The 17,398-nt window shown below is 41.8% G+C and overlaps 3 protein-coding genes across 3 annotated transcripts in view; 2 read left to right on the forward strand and 1 right to left on the reverse strand.

The window, feature by feature from the left end:
- The window catches only part of LOC114652497 (tripartite motif-containing protein 16-like), a 642,127-nt gene that overhangs the window by 568,365 nt on the left and 56,364 nt on the right, over nucleotides 1–17,398 (reverse strand). The gene's annotated exons all lie outside the window — the stretch shown is intronic.
- Nucleotides 1–17,398, forward strand: part of LOC114642076 (tripartite motif-containing protein 16-like) — a 920,397-nt gene that overhangs the window by 481,610 nt on the left and 421,389 nt on the right. The window lies entirely within an intron of this gene.
- Nucleotides 1–17,398, forward strand: part of LOC114652513 (tripartite motif-containing protein 16-like) — a 231,388-nt gene that overhangs the window by 4,097 nt on the left and 209,893 nt on the right. Inside the window, exon 2 of the mRNA XM_051927851.1 lies at nucleotides 6,116–6,698. Coding sequence (XP_051783811.1) covers nucleotides 6,123–6,698 — 576 coding nt within the window. The 5' untranslated portion in view covers nucleotides 6,116–6,122. The remainder of the gene's footprint in view (nucleotides 1–6,115; nucleotides 6,699–17,398) is intronic.

Here is a 17,398-nt window from a genome sequence, read left to right on the forward strand (position 1 = left end):
ATTGTATCTCAAGGCAGGCAGTTTCTAGTTGTTATTGGTCTTGTTTGGTCTTTCCACAAATCCGTCAAACATGCTGTATGGTCCAAAGTCAATATTAGTTTTGTTTCATTTTACTTCATGTCACTTGTAAAACGATCCTTTTAGTTTAAAGTTGATGTTTCACAGCTTGCACCAACAGAACACGACAAGATTAAGGTTGGCACTGCGCACTTGCTGGTTATCTGAGATTGTGGATTCTCCACAAATAAACTGGTGTGTGACTTTGTGTTTATTAGACTTCCCATTAAATACATTTTTTGCTTTAGATCTCTGACTTTGTATGTGTTTGGACCAGATGACTGGATTTTATACTTTTGTAGTTTTTTACTATTTGATTTGGTCATAATAACATTTTACCTCCCAGTCCTAATCAAACATGAATGCTCCTTCTGCTGGGCCTCACTGCTACTGAAAGTCCCAGAGACTTGTGTTCAAGCCGTGCCGTGTGTGTAGTCTGTGTGTTCTGCGCCATTGTGACTTGTCGTTTTCACTCCTACATTTCAAGCAGTTCAGAGCCTTTCTCAGTTTTCTTCATGTTTCAATCTCTCTGGCTTTGTTTGTGAGATGATGACATATCAGAGGGTCTCACGATGATCTGATGAGGCAGACCTGACATTCACATCCCATTGTCTGGTTGATTTTCATGAACTGCACATCTCACTATTCATTAGTAAATTAATGTCACCCCATTCTGTTAGGTGCTCAGTGGCACACAAGGCCTGCTAAGATAGTCGACTTAATGGCAATGCAGAAAGTCAGCTGAGCCCCCCACCTGCTTTCTAGAGTGAACACATAAATGAACGTCTAAACTGCTGCTCCACCAACTCTCTGGCCAGCTCTGTCCTTCATCTGGTGACAAAGCTGTAAATCAAGGATGAGCTGACATGTCTGGAGAAACTCCTTCAGATACAAACTTGACCTAAAGTGACATTCATCTTAGGCTTGTTATGGAACTCTGATGAGCAAACAGGCCACCTACAAGTGGGCACTGGATCTGTAAGTGGACACTCCTCAGTCCAGCCACCAGAAGTGACACCGGTCTTTAGCACTTTGTTCATTCATCACTTATGTCACTTTGGAGCAGGAAGCTGTACCAGTCTCTATGGAGTGAGAAGATCACAAACTCTCTTTGGCTTCTGCTGTCCATGGAGCCCTGAAACTGAACACCTTGACTGAGCTCTGTGGTCCACTCCTGTAAAACACACTCTGTGCCATCGACTGAGCCCACTCTGGAAAGGCAGCCATTACTTCAAGAAGGGAATTTCAGCACTAAGTTCTTGTTCCAGACAGAGTTCTGACTTTTCAAATGAAGTTTCAGAGGACAAGACAAAGGCTGACAGCGAGCTGAGGAAGACAACAGCCCACCTCAGTGAAAGGACCACATGGCAGGGACAATGAGTGCCCTACAGCACTAGCAAAGTTCTCTGCTCGAACCACAAAACAATGGCACACAACTCCACACATCATCAGATTTCGTCCTTAAAGGCCTGGCATCATGAAACTTTTTATTTGTGCCAAGCTAAATTAGAACTCTAAGTGGCGAGTAAAGAGCCAGCTAAAGACCACCTTGGTCACGCCTTCAAATTCAGTGACACAAGCTCATGTGTGTGTCAGATAAACTTTAGGTTTTCATAAGCCCTCTGACACCCAAGTGCTGTGTATCAGAGCAGGCTGAGGCGACTGTGACGTCAGGCTAAAATTTTAAAGTGTAACACTAAAATGAAAAGCTTGTGTCCTGGAGTGTAAAATCGTTGTGTTTTGAAATTACAGACTGCTTATAGTAAATTTTCATTTTGCTCACACAAAGCAGGAAGACCTGAATTTACAGGACTCTTACAGTAATTTAACTACAGAGGCAGGTCATCTTGACAGTATTTCTCACTTCTCCATTCTTCACACCAGTAATTTATGACTTTAATGTATCAGTCAGTCGGTTAAACAGTGCGGATGCCACAGGATCAAAAGTTGTTTAAAGCCTGAAAATGGAAAGCAGTTGGAATGCAATATGGAAGAAGCCCATTTGAAGCCCTAGGCAGGGAGAGGGCCACATAGCACGTAGTCAGTATTAGACATCGACGACTGTGGGGGTCCCCCTCGACGTATGAAACACGCTTCCTTTTAATATTTACAGAGTGTGTGCCACTTGGTGTCCAGAGCACATACCTCTTAAATTTCATAAAAGGGTAGTCAGGTAGTGGGTAGAGGGTACTCAGTATTAGACTTCAACGACCATAGGGGTCACACTTGATGTTCGCACCCGTCGGTTACCAAATAGACTTCATGGAGTTCATGCCACTTGGTGACCAGAGTCCTTTCCCCTTAACTTTCATAAATGACACTCCTAATTCATTGACTTGCTCAGACTGAAGTCACCTTTTTGAATTTTTCACTGAGAGCACCCTGTGCCGGCCCAAACAAAATCCCCCTGGAGGATGCCCATGTTTGCCATACCTAAATCTACCGCAGTATGAATGCAAAAATTCAAAAGCTGATTCAGTTTTGTTTGTACGGAAAATAGTGCAGAGGTGCATCAAGAAGGAGAGCTGGCCAATCAAATGTGTGTAATGTCACATGTCCGGGAGTCTTCATGTGGCATTTCAATATAAATAATGGCTGTTTGGACAAATGAGGAACAAACAAAGTAGCAACGACATAGGAACTGACATCAGAGATCAAGACACGTCAGAGAGACAGAGTGAGAAAAGAGAGACCACTTTGTGTCGGGGAACACAAACTTATGAATGACACTGATAAATTTAAAAAGTCACCAACAACAAGATCCACCCTTGGCAATGCTGACTTTCTGTAAGCTCTTCTAAGGCTCTATCCAGTCTGTTTAAAGAGACAACCAAGGATACAATGGGACACCCCATCAATGATGCTTCCTGAGGTCATCAGGTGTTTCAGGTCTCACAACATCAGACAGCCTCACTCCGGTGACCCACCCAGGGTCGATCAGGTCCTGGCTTGTGTCCCAGCAGCAATCCAGAGCCACCTCTGGAGACCACCTCTTCAGCCTCTATGGTGAACTTTATGACTCTCATTTTTGCAGCTCCTGTGATGCCTAGCAGTGTGTAGACCTCGCCTAATGAGTGGCCAGCAAAGCCTCTACACCCCACCTCAGTGGGATCATGATGAACAATCCAGCCTCTCCTCTGGCACTGCTCCACCAGTTCATGGTACTCAGACCACTTTTGTTCATTGGCCTCTTTAATGTGGTCCTCCCAAGGGACTGTCAGCTCCACTCTTAGCACCTGCTTTGAAGAGAGAGATGTTAACACCAAGTCTGACCTAAAAGAAGTTGGTGTAACATGGTCCGTGAACTTGAGCTGCCTGCCCAAATCTACTTACAGCTCCCAGTCCAACACCGAGGCCAGTAGGCTGTGGCTGAGGCTGCTTTCCCACCCAAACAAAGGTGATGTCCCTCTGGCTGCAGATGATGCTGTTGTTAGCCATGGCTTTAGAGATGGCCTCTGCCACTGACCTGAGCGCCTGGTCATGTCACAAGCAGTAGTGGTCCTCATTGATGGTTAGGGAGCAGCTGCTGAGAATGTGCTACAGTGGGCCCTTTCTGGAGCTGAGAGGACATATTGGAGACTCACTCTTGCCCCAGGTGTGTAGATTTGCTGGTCTGGGCAGGACGTCATACACAACTTAAACCGTGAAGCAGATGTGCTGTGGTTCAGCCTGCCGCATGTCACTCCAAGATAATTTCCTCTCTAGCACTCCCTCCCACCTTGTCCATGCTTCCTGCTGACACATGCCCACCGTCCTGCAGAGTCGCTCCTGCTCTACACCTGTCTGCACCTCCTCTTTTGCTGTCTATTTAATTCTCTAACATTCATAACTTCTATTGGCATTATTATCCACCTTAATAAAAGGACAAGTGTTTGAGTGTCAATCTGGTAGCCATGTCTCTGTCATTCCAAAAACTAGTACATCACAAACATTTGCTGTAATAAAATGCATTATATTTGTCATTCCAACAGATGGCCCATCACAAACATTAACATTGCTTTTACAAATCACATACTAAATGACACATAACAGAGACATACACATTGCATTTGTCATTTCAACATTCCATGCATTCTGTTACTGCAAATGTCTGCAATGTGCCATCTGTTGGAATGGCAAATGTAATTCCAATAGGTGGTGCACTGCAAATGATAACACTGAGGTCTACTTTGATCACTTATATTTCAACCCAGCTTAGACGGGTAGCACAACTAGTACTTTATTAAATGCCACATTGCTATGAGATTTCTATGCTTTGTCTTTATTTTTGACTGAAGTAAATATTAGGGCATGGATGGGGGAAATAGCTGCTTTCTTGCCCAGGGTGTTATCAAAGCTGAGAGGTCACTCCTCAATAATAATAATAATAATTATTGACATTTGTATACTGCTTTTCTAAATACTGAAAGTGCTTTTACATAGTAGTGAGGAGCCACGTCAACTACCACTAATGTGCAGCATCAATCTGGATGACATGATGGCAGCCATTTTTGTGCCAGTGCGCTAACCACACATTAGCTATTAGGTGGTGAAGGGGTGAGACGTAGTTGGCTAGTTAGAGATAGGGGATGATTAGGGGCCAGAATGACCAGGCTGTGGTGGGCATCAGGATACACCCTGCTCTTTACAAAGGATGCCCAATGATCTTTTATGAGCACAGAGAGTCAGGACTTCAGTTTTACATCTCACCCGAAGGACGGCACCATTATTACAGCACAAAGTCCCCATCACTGTACTGGGGGCAATGGGATTCACATTCAAATCACCAACACCTTTTCCAGTAGCAACCAGAGCTATTCCAAGATGATCCCCCATCCAAGTGCTGGCCGAACACAAATCTGCTTAGCTTCAGGTGGATGACCTAATCTGAAGTGCTGGTGGTTTGGCTGCTGGCTACAGAAGAGCAAGTGCAGCAGAAGTAAGGCCTTATAAGTTGGTAAGTGGCATAAAACCAAATGCTGTATGGGCTATGGTGTGTCTCAGAGACATCTGTACATTTGTTAGTGCTGGTGACAGCGAGTCCCAGTGTGGGACACTGCGAGTGATAGACTGGAGGGGTCACTTCTATGTACTTAAGTGGAATGAGTCTGAGGTGGGCTACTACAGAGGGACTGGCATCAGGGCATCACTTATACCCAATTGTGTGAATCTGATCTGTGTGTGTTAATCGTAGGGTGCAGTAGATGAGCCTGTTCAACAGACGTGATTAAGTCTCCCAAATCCTGAGATAAAACGACTTGAATAACCAAGAAAATCTGAAAAACTGTGAAGGAGCCGAGAGCGGCGAGCGCCTGCTGTGTGTTACGTGTGTGTGTGAGTCTGTCTGTCTGTCTCATGGCTCATCTTTTATGTCCGTTTAAAAGTAGTTTTCATATTTCTACAATCCTTTTTTTTATTAACAAATTGTATCATTCTGTTTCTTAGACCAAGTTGGCTTCAGTTACCCTGAATGAGTCTAACAGCCTGGTGCTTTATTAAATAATCTGATAAATTACTGACATGGACAAAGAAAAAAGAACAAAATTCGTTATTTGATTAACATCAGTTAGTCGATTCTTCTCACCCACACCATTCACACAACTCTGATAAGCAGGAGTCGAGAACTTATTATGGGATGGACAATTTGACTAATAAAGAGCACCAGTATAGCTAGATGCAAATTTGTTTCTACCAATTTATGTGTTGTGTTTTATTTTAATTTAATTTCATTTGTAAATGTGCACTGAGCTCTGAGTCTGTCTAATGTGAACTGATGTTTGTAATAAATAACTAAGAAATACTGACGTGAATTAAACTTTTGCAGACCCCCTGTGACAGGTCATCTCTTCTCTCAATTTGTGGTCTTCACTCTCTGGGCTCCTGTCTCACATTAACTGTTCACCCTCAGTGTCTCCTCAGATGTTCTCTCTGTCAGCTCTCAGCTTTCTATTTAAATCTCCTCCTCCTCCTCCTCCTCCTCCTCCTCCTCCTCACTGAGCACAGACAACTTTCACTTCGGTTTCTTCACAAGTCACTTCTTTGTTTGTCTGACTGATTCTCTCTGCCTGCCTCTCCTCAGACTGACGATGGCTGAAGCCCAGCTGTTTATATCACAGGACGAGTTCATCTGCTTGGTGTGTCTGGACACCCTGACTGACCCTGTCACCATCCCCTGTGGACATAATTTCTGTCTGAAGTGCCTCACGGACTACTGGGATCAGAGCCAAGTGTACAGCTGTGCTCACTGCAGACACACCTTCACCACAAGGCCTGAACTGAAGAGAAACACTCTGCTAAATGAAGTCGTCAAGAAATTAAAGAAGACAACAATCAGTCCTCCATCTCAGAATTATGCTGGCCCTGGAGACGTGGAGTGTGATTTCTGTACTGGGAAGAAGTTCAGAGCGGTGAAGTCCTGTCTGACCTGCATGGCTTCCTACTGTCAGACTCACCTGCAGCTTCACTATGAAGGAGATGTCTGGAAGGGACATAAGTTGGTTGATCCTGACAGAAATCTGAAGGAGAAACTCTGTGAGAAACATCAGAAAAGTCTGGAGATATTCTGTAAAACTGATGAGATGTGTATCTGCTTGATGTGTGGAATGACCGAACATGATGGTCATGAAAAGGTCGAACTGGAGACGGAAAGAGAAGAAAAAGAGGTGAGTGGAGTTTAGTATTTGATGAAAACAAAATGAATGACAGGCGTTAAGGGATTTGTAATGTAGTGTGACAAAGAAATCCATTAATTCATCTTAAGACCCTCATTGTTGTCTACAGAGTAGTCAGTGGGTCAGCACCTGAGTGTATGGAGACCCTGCTGATGTCCTCTGCTCCTTCTCTCCCACTCGGTCTACCAGTGAACAGCGTCTGGTGATGTCACCTCTGCGTGTTATCAGGTCTCAATCCCGACTCTTTTCCTGTGTAGTTCCCACTTGGTGTGATGAGCTGTCCACCTTCACCCATACTGTTGAATCCCTCAAAGTATTCAAGAAGTAAATGAAGGCCCATCTGTACTGTGAACATGTCAAACTGATAGAATAAATGTTTTCCATTAACTTGTTGTTTAAGTTTAATTGATTTATTGATTATAAGCTATGATTATATATTTGTTAGTTGTCACATCTTCTCACTCGTGGCAATCAACTTGTATTACCTGTCCTGCTACATGTGCTGAACAAACAGGCCCAGGCCTAATGTTACTCGATTATGTTTACCGCTTTTGTCAGTTACTGTGGATAAAAGCTTCTGCCAAGCAAATAAATGTAAAAATGTAAATGTCATATTTATAAATAGCAGGGGGCTGTGGAGCCTATCCTGGTGACACTCTGTGTAAGACATGAAACAGTCCAGAATGAGACACCCAAAGTTATTAATAGACAGTCGAGTGAGCCGAGTGCTCTCTTTAAACTGAGTTGATGTTCTTTGTGCTCTGATCAGTTTCTCTTTGAGCATCTCAGGCAGTGAAGTTCAAACTCCAACCTGCAGACCACAACTATCCACTGGCAGGGGTGCGATCGTCATGTGGGCTACTTGTAGAAATGTCTGACATTTGGACCCTCATGAGGTGTTCTTAGCAAGATGATGTTACCATTGGCTGGTGTAAGCGTAGTAAGTGACCATGCAATGTCATCATAAACGTAATTCAACACAACGCTTGACACATCAATAGAGACACGTGGTACGTGTGCTTAGCGGGTTGTTTGTGTTTGTCTTGTTTGTCCATTTTTAAAGAGTTTAAAGTTAAATTTTGGCTGATCTCAAGGCCTTTTAAGAAACACGTCATAGTCACATGTCAATCTATGTTCTCCAGAGTTAAGTGTAAGATAATTAACAATAAATTCAGCTCAAAAATTTCAATATACGATTCCTGTGTAGATAGATAGATAGATAGATAGATAGATAGATAGATAGATAGATAGATAGATAGATAGATAGATAGATAGATAGATAGATAGATAGATAGATAGATAGATAGATACTTTATTAATCCCAATGGGAAATTCACATTCTTTAGCAGCAGCATACTGATACAATAAATAATATTAAATTAAAGAATGATAATAATGCAGGTGAAAAACAGACAATAACTTTGTATAATGTTAAATGTTAATGTTTACCCCCCCGGGTGGAATTAAAGAGTCGCATAGTTTGGGGGAGAAACGATCTCCTCAATCTGTCAGTGGAGCAGGACAGTGACAGCAGTCTGTCGCTGAAGCTGCTCTTCTGTCTGGAGATGATACTATTTAGTGGATGCAGTGGATTCTCCATAATTGATAGGAGCCTGCTGAGCGCCCTTCGCTCTGCCACAGATGTTAAGCTGTCCAGCTCCATGCCAACAATAGAGCTTGCCTTCCTAACCAGTTTGTCCAGGCGTGAGGCATCTTTCCTCTTAATGCTGCCTCCCCAGCACACCACTGCGTAGAAGAGGGCGCTCGCCACAACTGTCTGATAGAACATCTGCAGCATCTTATTGCAGATGTTGAAGGACACCAGCCTTCTAAGGTAGTATAACCAGCTCTGTCCTTTCTTGCACAGCGCATCAGTATTGACAGTCCAGTCTAATTTATCTGCTGCACTCCCAGGTATTTATAGGTCTGCACCCTCTGCACACAGTCACCTTTGATGATCACGGGGTCTATGAGGGGTCTGGGCCTCCTAAAATCCACCACCAGCTCCTTGGTTTTGCTGGTGTTCTGGTGTAGGTGGTTTGAGTCGCACCATTTAACAAAGTCATTGATTAGGTCCCTATATTCCTCCTCCAGCCCATTCCTGATGCAGCCCACGATAGCAGTGTCATCAGCGAACTTTTGCACATGGCAGGACTCCGAGTTGTATTGGAAGTCCGATGTATATAGGCTGAATAGGACCAGAGAAAGTACAGTCCCCTGTGGCGCTCCTGTGTTGCTGACCACAATGTCAGATGTGCAGTTCCCAAGACGCACATACTGAGGTCTGTCTTTAAGACAGTCCACGATCCATGCCACCAGGTATGAATCTAATCCCATCTCTGTCAGCTTGTCCCTAAGGAGCAGAGGTTGGATTGTGTTGAAGGCAGATGTGTAGATGTTCTTATTTTGATGAAATATCAAATCATGCACTTCATTAGTGATTAGAGATCATTTTATTTATTGCAGCAATAAGGACATTATGAATGTCAAACCCCTGAGTGATAATCCCACTTTATGTATGATTATGACAAAGACGCTGAGCTTTCACAAAACTCTAAAAAGTCCAGCAGGAGTGTAAAGAACTTGCTAGAATTGTAAGTCTGACCATCATAGTCAGTTTTAAAATCCCCCATCACTACCACACAACCACAATGTACAGTAAGTTCAGATAAAGACACGACTTCAGTCCATCATTTGGGGCTTCTTCAAATAAAGGAATACTGTAGTGTCACATTGGCTCTGCCAGGTATCAGTAAGTGACACAAATGTGGCTGAGTCCTCACTTTAATATTAAAGAGCTCAGTTCACAGGTGAACACATTTTTAGCAACCAACATCTTAAACTACTTAAACTTCAGTTTAATATGAATCAAGTCATTAATATCAACACCTAATTTTTGATCTATTTATATTTTCTATCATTTGTCTATCACTTGATTTTGATTCTTGTACAAAAATCAATTCCTCAGATTCCTTAGACAGACTTATAGGACAGAATGACATCACTTGGTCAGAAGCTCATTTTCTTAAGCTGCCACTGCCTGCCCCTCTTTTATTGACTCGTAACTTCAGCTCAGATGTCAGTTCACTTCACCAGGACTCTTCTTGACGGTTTTGGGTGAAATCTGATCAGTCTGATCAACCACAGCAAATGACACCCAGCGATGTCTCAGTGTGTCACTCTTTATCACTTTGTGATTGAAGAAAGAGCCAAAACTCAACCCCTTACAAACCTGATGGACAACACTTAGCAGAAATTAGTAGTAAAAAGGTTGGATTTCTGTGCATCCAAGACACCTACAGCAGCAAGTCCACTCCTTCCTTTATAACCCTTTGGAGGCACTAGAACTCTGATCTCTGGCCACTACCTCCCTGGATTATCTTCTGCCCTGTAGTGAGACCCTTATTGTGGCCATCACAAAGGCTAAATGATCTCTTCTACTCCAAAAGGTAACATAGTGCCAGACTGTAAGAACTGAAGACCACCTGTAGCAGAGTTGGATGTGGGTGTCACCTTCAGTTCTGTCTTCTAAAGGAAATCAAAGTGCACAAGTAAGAGAGACCCCACATACAACATCTCTAGTGAATTGCTGAAGGAGGAAATCAAGTGATCTCACTTTACACAGCATGTGTACATTTTTACCTGCAAAATTACAAGATTACAAGATTACAAGATTACATCTTGCCTGAAGAAGGGGCCTGAGTTGCCTCGAAAGTTTGCATATTGTAATCTTTTTAGTTAGCCAGTAAAAGGTGTCATTTTGCTTGGCTTTTCCAGCTAAAGAAAATCAGTAGGAGTGAAACCTCAAAAACCGTAAACTGCAGTGCAGCCCATAGCCACAAAGAGAAAAGGCAGAGAGAGAGGAAAGAATTTGTCTGAAGAAAGAAAAGCAAACTGAACGTTCTTCATGTGTGACAGAGGAAGCTCTCCATGGATACAACAATCTGGACAAAGCATCACCTCCACATGAGTGACCATAAACCAAGTCAGGAGTTCACCTGCTCAGAGTCTGAGAACTTCTGACTGTAACTTAGTGGTTAAGATAAAGCCAGGGGGTGAATTCTGGGAACTGACATCACCACAATTGTGTGAAGGAGAAGACTTTAGCTGCTGTAAGGGTCTCTTCATAAATTCAGTAAGAAAACTAAAGTGGATTTTTATCAGTTCAGAACAGCATCACAAACACACACACACACACACACACACACACACACGCACACACACACACACATATATTTTTCTTTTAGTCTTTTTTGTTATTCCTATTTATTAATTCAAGTTTAAGTTGAGTCATGAAATGTAAAACAAATGTGTTGTGAGAATATCAGTAGTCAGAAAGAGAAGAAGAAATCACATATTGAATGTGAATTCTGATCTGACCACGTGTGTCCTCTTGTGTGTCCAAACAGAAACATCTGGGGGTGACACTGAGTGACATCAAGAGGAGACTTGAGGAGAGAGAGAAGACACTGAAGGAGATGAGGAGGGAAATGGAGGAGATGAAGGTGAGTGGAATAGGAAGACAACACTTCATATCAAAGAGAGGAGAAATAAATGAGAACTTGAAGAGCAGCAGAGCTTCACTGGTGATGATGAGTAGGGACACAAGAAGGGAGAGTTAGAGAAGATGTTGTGTGGTGTCCTTCATGGCCTTTCACTGTTGACAGAATCCCAGGTGTTATTCAGTGGAGACTCAGACAGCATCATCCTAAAGTCCTCTGATATTCCATCAGCTGCTTAAAGGAGACTTAACTCAACTAACAGAAACTCACATTGAAGGTCGACGCTGATGTTCTGAATTAGATCAGCGGGCACAACGTTTTTTAATGGTCAATTTTTTTTTTTTTGTCCTAAAAAAGTAGCATTGCATGCAATCAAGTTCAACGTATACATGAAATGATTTTAAACGTCAAACTAAAAAATAATAAAAAACAAAACAAACAAAAAAAAAACTACCAAACATGAATCGCCCTCACCCAAGAAAAAGAGGACCAAAAATAATTTATGAAAATAAACAAATAAATAAATAAAGTAAAAAGGCATAACATTCTTTTTCTCTGCTATGAATGCTAAAGTTTCTAAAGTTTTATAAATTAGATCTTACCATATTTTAAAAAAGCTTTGAACAGAACTTTTAAGTGAGACTTTGTTTTTTTCCAATTTCAAATTGTTCAGAACATCAGTGAACCAGTGACTTATAACCGGTGGGCTGTTAAATGTGCAAACATGTGCAGTGTGGTGAATAAAAAGTGCTATTCATCTCAGTCAAAGGCTTTCTCTGTGTCCAAAGATAATAAGATCTCTGCTGTGTTAGATGCTGTGTGTGAGTATATTACATTAAACAGAAAATGAAGGTTTGAAGGTAACTGTCAGCCTTTAATAAATCTGGTTTGGCCTTGTGATATTATATTATTCAGAAGTGAAATTGATCTGTATGCTGCACATTGTGATAAATATTTATATGTCTTTGAATAAAACAGGAATTAATTCTTGGTGAACAGTTTGAGGTAGAATTTTGTTGTCTGTAGCTTCTGTAAACTTTGTTAATAATAATTTAACTAACTCAGTTGAAAATTTCTTTATAAAATTCCACTGGTTGCCATCAGGGCCTGTTGTTTTCCCACTTTGGAGTGCGTTTACAGAATCCAGTAGTTCTTATAGTGTCTGAGGTTTGTCCAATTCCACTAAGAGTGTCCAGCTGTTGTATTTGCATTACATCAAAGAACTCCTCAGATTGTGTCTCATCTTCTTTAAACTGAGTAGAATATATAAATACTTATAGTACTTGTTAAATATGTGTTATATTTTTAGTCTTCGTGACTTTATCTCCAGTTGTGATTCTAATTTCTGTTAATGCATTGCAAGCTTCCAGCTTGTTGATTGCTGATCTAAGATCTTATTAGCCCTCTCTCCATGTTCACCATAATGATGTTGTGATTTAAAGATGAGTTGTTTAGGTTCTGTTGTTGTCAAGAGGTTACATTCTGTTTGTAAAGCCTGTCCTTTCCTGTACAAAGCGTCATTTGGAGATCTGGCATATTCTTGATTTATTCTGGAGGTCAAAATGGTCTTCTCTTGTTCATTCTGGTATTTCTCAGTTTTATTATACTCCAAAGCTTAAGGATCTCCACTGTTTGACTGAGTGCAGACTTTGCATAATGTACACCTCCAAATGTTTTACTTAAGCTTTAACATTTTATGACAAAGGTCAGTACGGTTGTCTTGTGGTGGAACCTGCTTAATCCCAGATCCACTGTCCTTCACTCACTTTTCATGTGGAGTTTACCCCTTCTTCCTGTATATCAGTGGGTTTCCTCCAGTTATTCCAGATCATCCCCCACAGCCTTATAATATAGTTTGATTAATTGGCAGAAACTCCAGATTGGCTTATTGTGATTGCTAGTGCAGGTCTGACCCTGGAATGAGCTGGAAACTGTCCAATATAGCACACTTTCTGATGCCCAGTTCTGCCAGAAGTTGAGAGAATGAGCAGAGTCAGAACTCCTCACACACATTTATGTGCCCAGACAGACCAAATTCATCCAACCTAATTTATTTAACACAGACTCACATTAAACAGACCAGCGCCATCTACTGTGCTAAAGTATTAAACACAGCCGGTCCAGACCACTGGGGTGTGTCTTTGTTTCAAAGAAAATAGGTGGGCACAATATGTCACTCAAAACTGTGTAGTCCAATCCAGACACAGAGGTGACAGCTGAAGACGTAGAAGTAAAGGAGAGTAGTGATGGGAAGTTCGGGTCATTTTACCGACTCGGACCTTTGAGTCTCGTTCAGCAAAATGAACGAATCCTTTTTCGAGTCATTTTGTTCATTTCGTTCATTTTAGCAAAATATAATTAAAATGTTACCTGTTACCTCCCTAACACATCTACTGCTTACACAAATGTTGATCACACTACAAACAAGACAAAACTATAATACTATAAGAAACAGAAAATATTAATTCATTGTTTACCTGGGTCTTTACTCTATGATTCGCTCACCTTGCCTCTTATCTGACAAGTTTTCGGGTTTGAATCGTTCGTTCATAACGTGACAGCCCAATTAGCTAACCAAGGCAGTCTGAGCTGGAAAAAGAATTGATTAGTTCATCTCTTGAGTCTTTGGGTTCGAGTCGTTCGTTCATCACGTGACAGCCCCATAAGCTTAACCTAGTATGCAGTCTGAGCCGGAAACAGAATTGATTAGTTCATTCCTCGAGTCTTTCTAGTCGTTTGTTCTTTTGTCACATGACCACTTACCAGCTCAGTACCTCAGTCAAATACTAACGTAAAATTCCATTTGTTGTATGTTGGATTGTAAATGACTTTAACTCTCCAGTTTTTATTTCATTTTGGGTTACAACTTGAAGTTTAAGTTATCATAACCTTAATATTTTAAACTAACTTTATTCATTCAAATTCAAAATGTTATTTGCTTTTATTTTGTCATTATGTCCTTTTTGACCAATCTTTTTATACAAATATTAGACCAATATGTTAAGTCTGCATAGGAAAAACAATTATTATACCAGGAAACTCAAAATTGGAGTAAAAATGAACACTGCTATAGAATAGTGTACGATTATTAACTATAAGTACTTTGTAATTGTAGGCTTGGATTATTTTATCATATAGCCTAGTGTTTGTTTACTTTACTGATAGACAAAGACAATGAAAGGACAAATTAAGCAATAATTTATTTGTAACAGGATTATTTATTTATAAAATAACACACCACAGATCCTCAAGAAACAGTAACAAAATCATCCACATTACTAACCGAGGATGGTAAACCGGATGGACGCAGGGACATCCGGCCATGGGCCGTAGCCGCAAAAAGACGTACTGCGCAGGTGCCCCAAGAAATGAGGCGCCGCGAGAGGTGGCCGCGACCACAGAAAAAAGGAGTGAGCAAAGAAAAAAGGAGTCAAAGAAATGAGACGCCGTGACCACAGAAAAAAGGAGTCAGCACAGAAAAAAGGAGTCAAACGCAGGCGATGCACACAGCGCTGCACGAAACCCATTGCACACGAAACTAGCACACAAAAAAAAAGAAGCCGTTCGCGCCCCACAAATCCCACACCCACCTCCAAGCACCCCCCCCCCCCCTACAAGCAACGGACGGGACACACACAAAGAGGAGGATTCAACAAGCCCCTGGCACACAAAAAGAAAGAAGCCGCTCGCGCCCCACCAATCCCACCACCCCCTCCAAGCAACATCCCCCCCCCCTCCTCAGACGCCGGCAAAGCACACAGCGCCGCACGAATCCCATTGCACACGAAACGGGACGCACACAAACAAGCTCCTAGCACACCAAAAAAAAGAAGCCGTGACCGCCACACAAAGCCCGTTAGACATGAAACGGGACAGACTACGGACATGGCACACGACACGTTCACAAAGACGACGACTCAGACCCACAAACACACTAACATCAATAAGAAGTGACACCCAAAGCCTCATTTCTGAAGGAACCGTCCGTATTAAACATACGTCATCTCAACACCTTCACACTATGCAGCATAGGTGGATCTCCTTACACTGAGCACTATTAACCGTTCAACTGCAGAAAAGGCTCCATATTAACAGTGAGTGCGATCCTCCTTATTACTTATCCATATTTCTCACGCTGAAGAACAAACAAGTCATGAATACACGATCACAGGTACAAAACGATACGGCTCAGATAACGGGACCAAACACACGAACCCGCATGAAAAAACAAAATACACGGCGGCACATACAACGCGCTTCTGAACCTCCGGAAGAAAAAATGTCTCGGCTCCAAAAACGCAAAGCTCAACTAACACAATAACAGAAACCAGCGCATGTGGACAGACACAATGAACGTACACGCATACAGCACGCGTCTCAAAGGGCTGCATCGAAACAGGCACGGATTCAAAACGAAACACCTCCCGTCTCAGACATACGTAAACGGCAGCGAAGGGACAAAATAAATAAACGCAGACGTCTACACCGTGCATCTGGAATGCCGAAAAACAAGCAGGCAAGGCTCCAAAAAGAGAAAGCTCAACTGACCGACATACAAAAACGAGCAAGGCTCAATACAAACAATACACGCAGTAGACTACAGCGGGCTTCTCACACAGCACAGGCAAATCGATTACAGCTCCAAAACAACACGTCCCAAATACTACACATACAACGACGCGCCTCTCAAATGGCACAAGCAAAACATACACATCATGGACATCAACGCCAGACACCTGCTAAACGCTTGCGTTAGCTGACAACGCGTTCAATAATGAGTCCACTATTCAGGAAAATTCATTGGGATTAATGAATGTCATTTGCAATCTTTGTCATTCACTTAACTTCCCTGAAGAAACAACTGACAATACAAGTAATGAATTTACACGTTGTTGTCAAAACGGTCAAATTAGACTGCCTCCTTTACATTCATATCCTGAATATCTACAGAACCTTCTAACTGACGATGTACCTGAAAGTGAAAACTTTATGAACTGCATTAGATCCTACAAATCGGTATCCACTATGAACATGAACAGTGGCACTGCACATGACATCCGTCTTGCAAAACTGTTAATTATTGATAAATGTGCAATGGCATCCAGTCACTTACTCAACACCATTCATAAACTTCTACAAACATTTATGAATAATAATATTCCCTTTGGAGGAAAGGTACTTTTCTTAGGAGGAGATTTTAGACAGTGCTTACCTATTGTTTCACATGCCATGCGCTCAGCTATTGTTCAGTGCACCTTAAAATACGCAGACAATTAACATTGCTTTCAAAAGATACACTTAGTACAAAACATGCGATGTCCAGATCCAGATCATAACAATTGGTTATTACATCTGGGAGATGGTACACTCACCAATACAGATAGACCTCACCCAGATATTAGTACAATTCCTCAAGCCTTTATCTGCGACGGCTTAGTTACAGAGATATTTGGAACAGCAATCTCATTAGACCAAATGCCCCTTTTAACACAATGCGCTATATTATGTCCAAACAATATTAATGTAGATAACATAAATACCCAAGTCATTGCATTACTTCCTGGAGAGACACAACTCTTTCTAAGCTCTGACAAAGTTGACTCTGATCACGACGATGACCATCTTCATTGACCTTACAAGTTCTGACCTGGAATTACCTTTTACACTTAAACGGCGTGTACAAAGAAATTTTCCAATAACCCTTTACACTGTGCCACACACTTTATTGTTTGCTTTCTATTTGCATCATCTACACCTTCACACTATTCTATATCTCATTCATACATCACGCTCTTTCTCATTCCCAACACCAGGGGTTGGCGATCGAAGCGAGCAGGGGGCGGAGCCCCCTAGTAGTGACAGAAATTGACAGACCTTTTTATTTATAAGAAAATGCGTTTTAGATATTTTTGATAATTTCTAAATATGATCCAACATACAACAAATGTAATTTTACGTTAGTATTTGACTGAGGTACTGAGCCGGTAAGTGGTCACGTGACAAAAGAACGAACGACTCGAAAGACTCGAGGAATGAACTAATCAATTCTCTTTCCGGCTCAGACTGCATAGGTTAAGCTTATGGGGCTGTCACGTGATGAACGAACGACTCAAACCCGAAGACTCGAGAGATGAACTAATCAATTCTGTTTCCGGCTCAGACTGAGTTGGTTAAGCTTATGAAGTTGCG

This window comes from Erpetoichthys calabaricus, chromosome 5 (genome assembly GCF_900747795.2).
Source record: "Erpetoichthys calabaricus chromosome 5, fErpCal1.3, whole genome shotgun sequence".
Classification (NCBI taxonomy): Eukaryota; Metazoa; Chordata; class Cladistia; order Polypteriformes; family Polypteridae; genus Erpetoichthys; species Erpetoichthys calabaricus.